Source organism: Oncorhynchus keta, unplaced genomic scaffold (genome assembly GCF_023373465.1).
Source record: "Oncorhynchus keta strain PuntledgeMale-10-30-2019 unplaced genomic scaffold, Oket_V2 Un_contig_21660_pilon_pilon, whole genome shotgun sequence".
NCBI classification, from domain to species: Eukaryota; Metazoa; Chordata; class Actinopteri; order Salmoniformes; family Salmonidae; genus Oncorhynchus; species Oncorhynchus keta.
The window spans coordinates 18,345-30,000 of record NW_026282553.1 but is presented as its reverse complement, the minus strand read 5'-3'; the positions used below and the strand labels follow the sequence as shown (position 1 = coordinate 30,000).

The window sequence follows — 11,656 nt, the reverse complement described above, 5'->3', positions numbered from 1 at the left end:
TACCTAGCACAGACTTGTAGATGACCTGGAGCCAGTGGGTCTGGCGACGAACATATAGCGAGGGCAGCCGAATAGAGCATACAGGTCGCAGTGGTGGGTGGTATAAGGTGCTTTAGTAACAAAAACGGATGGCACTGTGGTAAAACTGCATCCAGTTTGCTGAGTAGAGTGTTGGAAGCTATTTTGTAGATGACATCGCCGAAGTCGAGGATCGGTAGGATAGTCAGTTTTACTAGGGTAAGTTTGGCGGCGTGAGTCAAGGAGGCTTTGTTGCGAAATAGAAAGCCGACTAGATTTGATTTTGGATTGGAGATGTTTGACATGAGTCTGGAAGGAGAGTTTGCAGTCTAGCAAAAATGCATCAACTTATAAGTAAAATTCAAAACATTTCTTTAATTGCCATATATGAAATGCATTAACCATTCTTGATTCAAATCTAAACAGACCCCCCCCAAAAAAAGATCATGATGATTAATTCCGTCTCAGACGAGCCAGGTCATTACGGCAGATTGTGCAAGCTAATTAGCATAGCGCATCTCGTTAAGGTGTGTCTGTTGCTCTGGTCTCCAGAAACAGTTGGAGGAAACAGGACTAATTGAGACGAATCAGCTAACATTCACTCCGCCCTGTGAAAAAGACCTCTAACGAGACCTCGCTCTGACCCCACCTCCACCTCGCTTGCCATTGGTCAGGTGAAGTCAGAATCTGCACTACCATTGGTTAGGTGTCAGTATCTGTGCAGTACTTGGTCCGATTAGCCCACTGTGACCATTGTGTCACTGAGAAGTACAGTAAATGTACCGTCACCACACCAGGAAGGAGATTTGAATGTGCTGTACACAAGACACATCTTTAACTGATCTGAAAACAGCTATAACCCCGGCAAGTGTATACACTTGTTATCCTGGGCTGACGGACCTTGACTCCAAAATGCCCTATCATTTTTAGAGTCTGAGAACTACTCCAGTCCATTCCATCATGAGAGTGTTTGAGATTCTACATCAATGTTGGAGTTGTAAGTTTCGATCAAAGTTTGTGTTCAAGGCTGTATCCCTGTTTGTACAGAGATCTGCAGTCAACAAAGACTGCAGGTAGAAGAGGTTATCAGAACTGATTTAGTTGTCTTTAAGAGAAGCCGTCCGTGGAACACACTGATTCTCTTTCCTATTTGTCAGATTTGTCAGATGGCTGCTGTAACCCACATCTACTACTGTAACCCATCTACTACTGTAACCCATCTACTGCTGTAACCCATCTACTACTGTAACCCATCTACTACTGTAACCCATCTACTGCTGTAACCCATCTACTGCTGTAACCCATCTACTACTGTAACCCATCTACTACTGTAACCCATCTACTGCTGTAACCCATCTACTACTGTAACCCATCTACTACTGTAACCCATACTAACCCATCTACTACTGTAACCCATCTACTACTGTAACCCATCTACTACTGTAACCCATCTACTACTGTAACCCATCTACTACTGTAACCCATCTACTACTGTAACCCATCTACTACTGTAACCCATCTACTACTGTAACCCATCTACTACTGTAACCCATCTACTACTGTAACCCATCTACTACTGTAACCCATCTACTACTGTAACCCATCTACTACTGTAACCCATCTACTACTGTAACCCATCTACTACTGTAACCCATCTACTACTGTAACCCATCTACTACTGTAACCCATCTACTACTGTAACCCATCTACTACTGTAACCCATCTACTACTTTCTGTAACCCATCTACTGCTGTAACCCATCTACTGCTGTTACTTCCATCTACTACTGTAACCAAATGAAATCTACTGATGTAACCCATTTTACTTCATACTATTTTAACCCATCTACTACTGTAACCCATCTACTAAACCAATCTACTACTTGTTACCCATTTTCTACTTTGACTGCCCATTACTACTGCAACATCTACTGAAAATGGTAACCCATCTACTACTTAACACTACTACATCTACTACTTATCTACTACTGTAACCCATCTACTGGTCATCTACTGCTGTAACCCATCTGACTGGGAGGACTCACTAAACAGAGAACATCCCTGGTCATCCCTACAGCGTCTGATCTGGGAGGACTCACCCAAACAGAGAACATCCCTGGTCATCCCTACAGCGTCTGATTGGCAGGCTCACTAAACAGAGAACATCCCTGGTCATCCCTACAGCGTCTGATCTGGCAGACTCACTAAACAGAGAACATCCCTGGTCATCCCTACAGCGTCTGATCTGGCAGGCTCACTAAACAGAGAACATCCCTGGTCATCCCTACAGCGTCTGATCTGGCAGACTCACTAAACAGAGAACATCCCTGGTCATCCCTACAGCGTCTGATCTGGGAGGACTCACTAAACAGAGAACATCCCTGGTCATCCCTACAGCGTCTGATCTGGGAGGACTCACTAAACAGAGAACATCCCTGGTCATCCCTACAGCGTCTGATCTGGGAGGACTCACTAAACAGAGAACATCCCTGGTCATCCCTACAGCGTCTGATCTGGGAGGACTCACTAAACAGAGAACATCCCTGGTCATCCCTACAGCGTCTGATCTGGGAGGACTCACTAAACAGAGAACATCCCTGGTCATCCCTACAGCGTCTGATCTGGGAGGCTCACTAAACAGAGAACATCCCTGGTCATCCCTACAGCGTCTGATTGGCAGGCTCACTAAACAGAGAACATCCCTGGTCATCCCTACAGCGTCTGATCTGGCAGACTCACTAAACAGAGAACATCCCTGGTCATCCCTACAGCGTCTGATCTGGCAGGCTCACCAGAGAACATCCCTGGTCATCCCTACAGCGTGATCTGGCAGACTCACTAAACAGAGAACATCCCTGGTCATCCCTACAGCGTGATCTGGGAGGACTCACTAAACAGAGAACATCCCTGGTCATCCCTACAGCGTCTGATCTGGGAGGACTCACTAAACAGAGAACATCCCTGGTCATCCCTACAGCGTCTGATCTGGGAGGACTCACTAAACAGAGAACATCCCTGGTCATCCCTACAGCGTCTGATCTGGGAGGACTCACTAAACAGAGAACATCCCTGGTCATCCCTACAGCGTCTGATCTGGGAGGACTCACTAAACAGAGAACATCCCTGGTCATCCCTACAGCGTCTGATCTGGGAGGACTCACTAAACAGAGAACATCCCTGGTCATCCCTACAGCGTCTGATCTGGGAGGACTCACTAAACAGAGAACATCCCTGGTCATCCCTACAGCGTCTGATCTGGGAGGACTCACTAAACAGAGAACATCCCTGGTCATCCCTACAGCGTCTGATCTGGGAGGACTCACTAAACAGAGAACATCCCTGGTCATCCCTACAGGGTCTGATCTGGGAGGACTCACTAAACAGAGAACATCCCTGGTCATCCCTACAGCGTCTGATCTGGGAGGACTCACTAAACAGAGAACATCCCTGGTCATCCCTACAGCGTCTGATCTGGGAGGACTCACTAAACAGAGAACATCCCTGGTCATCCCTACAGCGTCTGATCTGGGAGGACTCACTAAACAGAGAACATCCCTGGTCATCCCTACTGCGTCTGATCTGGGAGGACTCACTAAACAGAGAACATCCCTGGTCATCCCTACAGCGTCTGATCTGGGAGGACTCACTAAACAGAGAACATCCCTGGTCATCCCTACAGCGTCTGATCTGGGAGGACTCACTAAACAGAGAACATCCCTGGTCATCCCTACAGGGTCTGATCTGGGAGGACTCCAAACAGAGAACATCCCTGGTCATCCCTACAGCTGTCTGATCTGGGAGGACTCACTAAACAGAGAACATCCCTGGTCATCCCTACAGCGTCTGATCTGGGAGGACTCACTAAACAGAGAACATCCCTGGTCATCCCTACAGCGTCTGATCTGGGAGGACTCACTAAACAGAGAACATCCCTGGTCATCCCTACAGGGTCTGATCTGGGAGGACTCACTAAACAGAGAACATCCCTGGTCATCCCTACAGCGTCTGATCTGGGAGGACTCACTAAACAGAGAACATCCCTGGTCATCCCTACAGCGTCTGATCTGGGAGGACTCACTAAACAGAGAACATCCCTGGTCATCCCTACAGCGTCTGATCTGGGAGGACTCACTAAACAGAGAACATCCCTGGTCATCCCTACAGCGTCTGATCTGGGAGGACTCACTAAACAGAGAACATCCCTGGTCATCCCTACAGCGTCTGATCTGGGAGGACTCACTAAACAGAGAACATCCCTGGTCATCCCTACAGCGTCTGATTGGCAGGCTCACTAAACAGAGAACATCCCTGGTCATCCCTACAGCGTCTGATCTGGCAGACTCACTAAACAGAGAACATCCCTGGTCATCCCTACAGCAATCTGGCAGGCTCACTAAACAGAGAACATCCCTGGTCATCCCTACAGCGTCTGATCTGGCAGACTCACTAAACAGAGAACATCCCTGGTCATCCCTACAGCGTCTGATCTGGGAGGACTCACTAAACAGAGAACATCCCTGGTCATCCCTACAGCGTCTGATCTGGGAGGACTCACTAAACAGAGAACATCCCTGGTCATCCCTACAGCGTCTGATCTGGGAGGACTCACTAAACAGAGAACATCCCTGGTCATCCCTACAGCGTCTGATCTGGGAGGACTCACTAAACAGAGAACATCCCTGGTCATCCCTACAGCGTCTGATCTGGGAGGACTCACTAAACAGAGAACATCCCTGGTCATCCCTACAGCGTCTGATCTGGGAGGACTCACTAAACAGAGAACATCCCTGGTCATCCCTACAGCGTCTGATCTGGGAGGACTCACTAAACAGAGAACATCCCTGGTCATCCCTACAGCGTCTGATCTGGGAGGACTCACTAAACAGAGAACATCCCTGGTCATCCCTACAGGGTCTGATCTGGGAGGACTCACTAAACAGAGAACATCCCTGGTCATCCCTACAGCGTCTGATCTGGGAGGACTCACTAAACAGAGAACATCCCTGGTCATCCCTACAGCGTCTGATCTGGGAGGACTCACTAAACAGAGAACATCCCTGGTCATCCCTACAGCGTCTGATCTGGGAGGACTCACTAAACAGAGAACATCCCTGGTCATCCCTACAGCATCTGATCTGGGAGGACTCACTAAACAGAGAACATCCCTGGTCATCCCTACAGCGTCTGATCTGGGAGGACTCACTAAACAGAGAACATCCCTGGTCATCCCTACAGCGTCTGATCTGGGAGGACTCACTAAACAGAGAACATCCCTGGTCATCCCTACAGCGTCTGATCTGGGAGGACTCACTAAACAGAGAACATCCCTGGTCATCCCTACAGGGTCTGATCTGGGAGGACTCACTAAACAGAGAACATCCCTGGTCATCCCTACAGCGTCTGATCTGGGAGGACTCACTAAACAGAGAACATCCCTGGTCATCCCTACAGCATCTGGCAGGCTCACTAAACACATGCTTTGTTTGTAAATGATGTCTGGGTGTTAGAGTGTACCCCTGGCTATCCGTAAATTAAAACAAGTTTAAATGATGGTGTGTGGATTGCTTAATATAAGGAATTTGACATTATTTATACTTTTACTTTTATTTTTGATCGTTAAGTATATTTGATCAATTACATTTACTTTTGATACTTTAGTATATTTAAAACCAAATACTTTTAGTCTTTTACTCAAATAGTATTTTACTGGGTGACTTTCAATTTTACTTGTCATTTTCTATTAAGATATCTTTACTTTTACTCAAGTATAACAATTGGGTACTTTTTACACCACTAGCAATGTGTCTATCTATGTGTTTCTGTGTCTGTGAAAAACAGAGCTTCAGTACTCCCAGAGTGAAGATAAGGCAGTGCAGAACAGGCTAGGAGCCGCCTTTCATATGGAAATGAGGCCTTGTTTTGGTGGGCAGATATTGCAGCGCTTCAATCACAGAAGACAGGAATGAACTCACATTTATTTCAGGAAGCAGCTTTTTGTGGGTATGCCTTAACAAGGAGAGTGAAGGCGGCTTGGCCTTGTGTCAAAACAACAGTGGGTGCAACACTAGGCTAAAATAGCATGACGCTAGGCTAAAATAGCATGACACTAGGCTAAAATAGCATGACACTAGGCTAAAATAGCATGACACTAGGCTAAAATAGCATGATGCTAGGCTAAAATAGCATGACACTAGGCTAAAATAGCATGACACTAGGCTAAAATAGCATGACACTAGGCTAAAATAGCATGATGCTAGGCTAATTCATCAATGAGAAGTGTCTCTCCTTTATCAGTGAGCCTTAGCCTAGATGCCCATGGCAGATATTAGCTGTTGGGTATTTGTTGAAGAATGTTAAACATCTGTGTCATGGGTACGACAGTGCACACAGACACACACACAGACACACACACAAACACACAAAGACAGGGAGCTCTATGTTCTGATCACTACTAAGCCAAAAGCATGCAATAACATGGTAATAACAATTCTCCACATGAACACGAATGCATTGCATGTGTCAGTGGATGGCTAACCAGTTGCCTTGCCCTAGTGGCAGACCCTGAACCTCTCAATGAGACTCGGGTGGATTATGACACTGGTTCAGTGGATGGCTAACCAGTTGCCTTGCCCTAGTGGCAGACCCTGAACCTCTCAATGAGACTCGGGTGGATTATGACACTGGTTCAGTGGATGGCTAACCAGTTGCCTTGCCCTAGTGGCAGACCCTGAACCTCTCAATGAGACTCGGGTGGATTATGACACTGGTTCAGTGGATGGCTAACCAGTTGCCTTGCCCTAGTGGCAGACCCTGAACCTCTCAATGAGACTCGGGTGGATTATGACACTGGTTCAGTGGATGGCTAACCAGTTGCCTTGCCCTAGTGGCAGACCCTGAACCTCTCAATGAGACTGGCACTGGTTCAGTGGATGGCCCAGTTGCCTTGCCCTAGTGGCAGACCCTGAACCTCTCAATGAGACTCGGGTGGATTATGACACTGGTTCAGTGGATGGCTAACCAGTTGCCTTGCCCTAGTGGCAGACCCTGAACCTCTCAATGAGACTCGGGCACTGGTTCAGTGGATGGCTAACCAGTTGCCTTGCCCTAGTGGCAGACCCTGAACCTCTCAATGAGACTCGGGTGGATTATGACACTGGTTCAGTGGATGGCTAACCAGTTGCCTTGCCCTAGTGGCAGACCCTGAACCTCTCAATGAGACTCGGGTGGATTATGACACTGGTTATGACATTGTAATACTTCAGTTGTTACATTGCTATTACATAGTAAGTACATTGAGGTGGCGGTGGGAGCGACAGGTCTGAATGGGTGGAAGTGGTGTGGATGAGAATGGAGGCTTGTGGGTGTGATCTCATGTCGTGAGGTATAAACGTATGATGATCAACACTTCACTGACAAAACACTGAAGTCCAAAGTAAAATGTAACAACAAACAGAATAGAAAAGAGACTTTCAGTGAAATAGGCTAAAAAAGAAGCAACAAAACCTGGCAACCCACAAACCGCTTTGAGAGATCTCCGTTTGAAGTGGTTTGCTTTGGGGGTATTTTCATAGTTGTTTTTGTGGTGTCCATTCTGTTTGTGCTCTGCTTAATGGTCCCTGAGCCCAAAGGAATCGCACGCCGCACCGCTGCCAAGCCACTTCTATCAGTTCAATCCACTGAACTCTGATTGATTGTTTTTGTCTGTCTTTTTTCCCCTCCAATTTCCCTGCCCGCCTTTGATGAAAGTCACCTGAATTCATCTTAACTTGTGCTTCTGAACGGTCTCTTTATACTCCAAAAATAAGGTGTTGTGGCTGGTTAGGTGACAGTCACTGACTGGAGGGGACTTTTGAGAGTAGTTTCCCAGGCAAACCAGACTTTTATCTGATAAATACTTTTCCGTTTGCCCCTCTGGTGCAAAGACAAAGACGATTGCAGAGAGGTGATTCCATCTCTCTCTTGACGCTCTCTCCGTTTGAAGTGGTTTGCTCTTTCTCTCTCTTCTCTCTCTCTCTCTCTCTCTCTCTCTCTCTCTCTCTCTCTCTCTGTGGTGTCTCTCTCTCTCTCTCTCTCTCTCTCTCTCTCTCTCTCTCTCTCTCTCTCTCTCTCTCTCTCTCTCTCTCTCTCTCTCTCTCTCTCTCTCTCTCTCTCTCTCTCACTCTCTCTCTTCATTGTTTCTCTCTCTCACGTCTCTCTCTTCTCTCTCTCTCGCTTCGCTGTCTCTGTGTCTCTCTCTGATGTCTCTCACCTGAATCTCTCTTAACTTGTGCTTCTGAACGGTCTCTTTATCTCCTAAAATCTCTGTTGTGGCTGGTTAGGTGACAGTCACTCTCTCTCTCTCTTTTCTCTCTCTTTCTCTCTCTCAAACTCTCTCTCTCTATGTGACTAATTCAATCACCCAGGGCCTCGTGGTGGTTAAAGTGGGACTTAGAGGATGAGCGTTGGAGCTTTTGTTCCAGCAAGACTTTATTGTATCCAGCACCACAGGGTTGGTGGAATCCAGCATCAACACAAGCTTTGCTTTGCCAGGCTTTTTTCCACTTTTTCCACCATCCAGCAGAAATGTACAGGTTCTTAGCAGCAATCGTCCAGGCTGGATGGCTTAATTATTATTGACGTTCCACTGGCAGTCGTGGTAATTTGCAGAGTTCTCCGCCTGCAGTGGATTCTGAGAAACAGAGCGATGCCGAGTGGCCAAACAAAGACTTGGTGCGTCTCGTTTTGTTTGAGGCAGAAAAATAATGACTCCGTGAAGTGCAGGAGCTACTGTTGTATATAGACTGATCAACATCCATCATGTCTACATGGAGACGGGTTGAGGAGAAAGACAAGGAGGCAGAGATAAAGGATTTTGAAACGGCTGACTCTCCTCAGATACCAGGAGTATGCAGTAGTTGAGTATAAGTCCATCACAGCACCATTCCTGACTGCTTACCTCATTCCCTGATAACACTGTGTGCTCGGTGGAGATATTAAAATCTCATATTATCCTCATCCTGCCTTTATCACTAAGCCCTGGGCCGTGCTTCTATTGTTTCCTATGGCAGTGCTTTGGATGAGTTGACCAGCGTCCAGGAAATAGGATCTCTCTCTGATTGATTTGGAGATTACCATCGTGTTCCCATGAATTTATCTTGATCGCCTCTCCTGGAGCTGAGATTGATTCGGTCTTAATTTCGAGTTTTTTTCAACGTTCAAAACCCCAAATAAAGTGACAAGCTGCATTTGTAGTGAATAGTAACTCCCTGTCTGTCTACTTGGCCACTATTTAAAGATGTGTAGGAGATTCTCTCTCTCTTGATGACATTCTCTCTCTCTTGATAACATCACAGTGGGGAAACGAAAGCACTGAGCCGGGATTGGCCGACGATAGTCAGGGACCCCCAAAGGACTTACAACCACTTCAAGACGGAGGAAACTGGGGCAGTTGTGTTGTCTTACAGTAGCACCACCACCACCACCAGGAAAACGGTTAGAAGCAACGGTGACTACAATCAACAACAACAACAAATATGGTGCTGGGTGAAAAGGGAGGCAGCCATCTTACCTGGGGACACAGGCCGAGGACTCCCCCTCGGGGCCTCTGGGGCCGGGCAGCAGAACTGGTGCAGCACAGTCTGGTTCCTGGGAGATACGACGGAGAGAGGAGGGAGAGAAAAGGGAGGGAAAGGACATTAGCGAGGCAGGAGGAATAGTAAGGAGCTTGTTTGAAATTGAATTACTAGAACTGGCATCAGCCATATTGAGGGAACCCAAGAGGGTAGAGACAAATTCCTGTGGTCTGGGGGCTTTATCCCTGTTTTAGTCATATTTCTATGGCTTTAACTAATGCATGCAATGGAATTGTTACGGAGGTTTCTTTCTTATGTACATACTGTTGAAATGACACTGTTTAAAATGCATTGTAATACAAATACTGTGTTTTACTGTATGGAAGGGGGTTGGAGTATTGCATCGATGAGGAGAGAGTGTTCGTTGGTTCAGCAAACAACCGAGCTAAGCGTGAAAGGAGATGTCCATTTCACTAGCCCCCCAAAAAAAGCTGCTTCCATTTTGCCCTCTCAACACTAGGTTCACTTCATTTATTAGACATTGTGACACAAAATAGCCTTTTTTACAACTTAATCAACCTCCTGTTGACCTGGCTTACATGGCTGCCGGGCCGTGGCGGCTCGTTTTCCCCCTGCTGGCAGCTGTGGGGCTTGCAGGTACCGAGGAGCGGTCGGACATGTCCAGACGTGTGGTGAACGGGCCAAAGGGCTGGAGGAGGGCCAGACTCTCACAGTGAGAGGGAAGAGAGATGGCAGATGTCCCCGACGACGGGCTGCTTGGAGTGGGGCACGTGGCTGCCTCTCCGCCCTCTGCCTCCCCGCCTCCACATCCTGCCTCCACATAACCTAGCCAGAGAACATTGACTAGCATAGTGCCATGTGGGGCTCAGCTGGTTAGAGCGTAGAGCTAGCAATGCCAAGGTTGTGGGTTCAGTTCCCGCAGGAATTCTCCTATCTCTCTTCTGCCTGGACACGGGGCGTGGAGAGAGAGAGAGCGAGTCGATTTACAGAGCCCAATCCTTTGCTTTGTCCTCTAACTCTCCATATCTCTCTCTCTGCCTTTCTATCTCAGTCTCTATTCCCCCACTCCATCTCTCTCTCCCTCTCCATCAACCTCTCTAAGGAACGACATTCCCTTGGCTTCCTCTCAGGAACGACATTCCCTTGGCTTCCTCTCAGGAACGACATTCCCTTGGCTTCCTCTCAGGAACGACATTCCCTTGGCTTCCTCTCAGGAACGACATTCCCTTGGCTTCCTCTCAGGAACGACATTCCCTTGGCTTCCTCTCAGGAACGACATTCCCTTGGCTTCCTCTCAGGATCGGTACATGGGGAACAGGAGATCTGGAGACTGGGTAGCTCCTTCAAGGATAGCATTCACTCACCTGTGAGTGGAGAGTGGCCACCTTAGAAAAATAATGACTAGAATAAAAATATCAATTATATTTATGTGGTAGAGACACTTCCCTATACCCAAACCCACTACTCATGATGGAAGGTAATGCCTGTCTGTCGGAAAGCCGCAATGTTTAGAATTCACCAGAGTCCATCATGAACTGTCTGATACTTATCATAAGATAACAAATTGAGAGAGGACAGAGAGAAAGAGAGAGAGAGAGAGGGTTGAGGAAAGGGGTGAACTAAGAGGCTAAGAAAAAGAGGGTGTGATAAAGAGAGAAATGCAGTGATAGAGAGATAGATACATGGAGATAATTAGAGCGATAGTGAGAGAATGGTGGCTGGAGATGGTGAGATAGAGAATTCATAAAATGAGAGTGAGAGAGGTATATATATATATATATATATATATATATATATATAGAGAGAGAGAGAGAGAGAGAGAGAGAGAGAGAGAGAGAGAGAGAGAGAGAGAGAGCGAGAGAGAGAGAGAGAGAGAGAGAGAGAGAGAGAGAGAGCGAGAGAGAGCGAGAGAGAGAGAGCGAGAGAGAGAGAGAGAGAGAGAGAGAGAGAGAGAGAGAGAGAGAGAGAGAGAGCGAGAGAGAGAGAGAGAGAGAGAGAGAGAGAGAGAGAGAGAGAGAGAGAGAGAGAGAGAGAGCGAGAGAGAGAGAGAGAGAGAGAGAGAGATGC

General features: G+C 47.2%; 1 protein-coding gene across 1 annotated transcript in view; it reads right to left on the bottom strand.

Annotated features, from left to right (window-relative positions):
• LOC127921195 (protein TsetseEP-like) overlaps positions 1–10,439 on the bottom strand; it is a 48,986-nt gene extending 38,547 nt beyond the window's left edge. The window contains exons 1-2 of the mRNA XM_052504972.1: positions 10,230–10,439; positions 9,565–9,641 (exon numbers count right to left, since the gene is read on the bottom strand). Of these exons, the coding sequence (XP_052360932.1) occupies positions 9,565–9,641; positions 10,230–10,439 (287 nt within the window). The remainder of the gene's footprint in view (positions 1–9,564; positions 9,642–10,229) is intronic.
• Between the last annotated feature and the right edge of the window lie 1,217 nt (positions 10,440–11,656).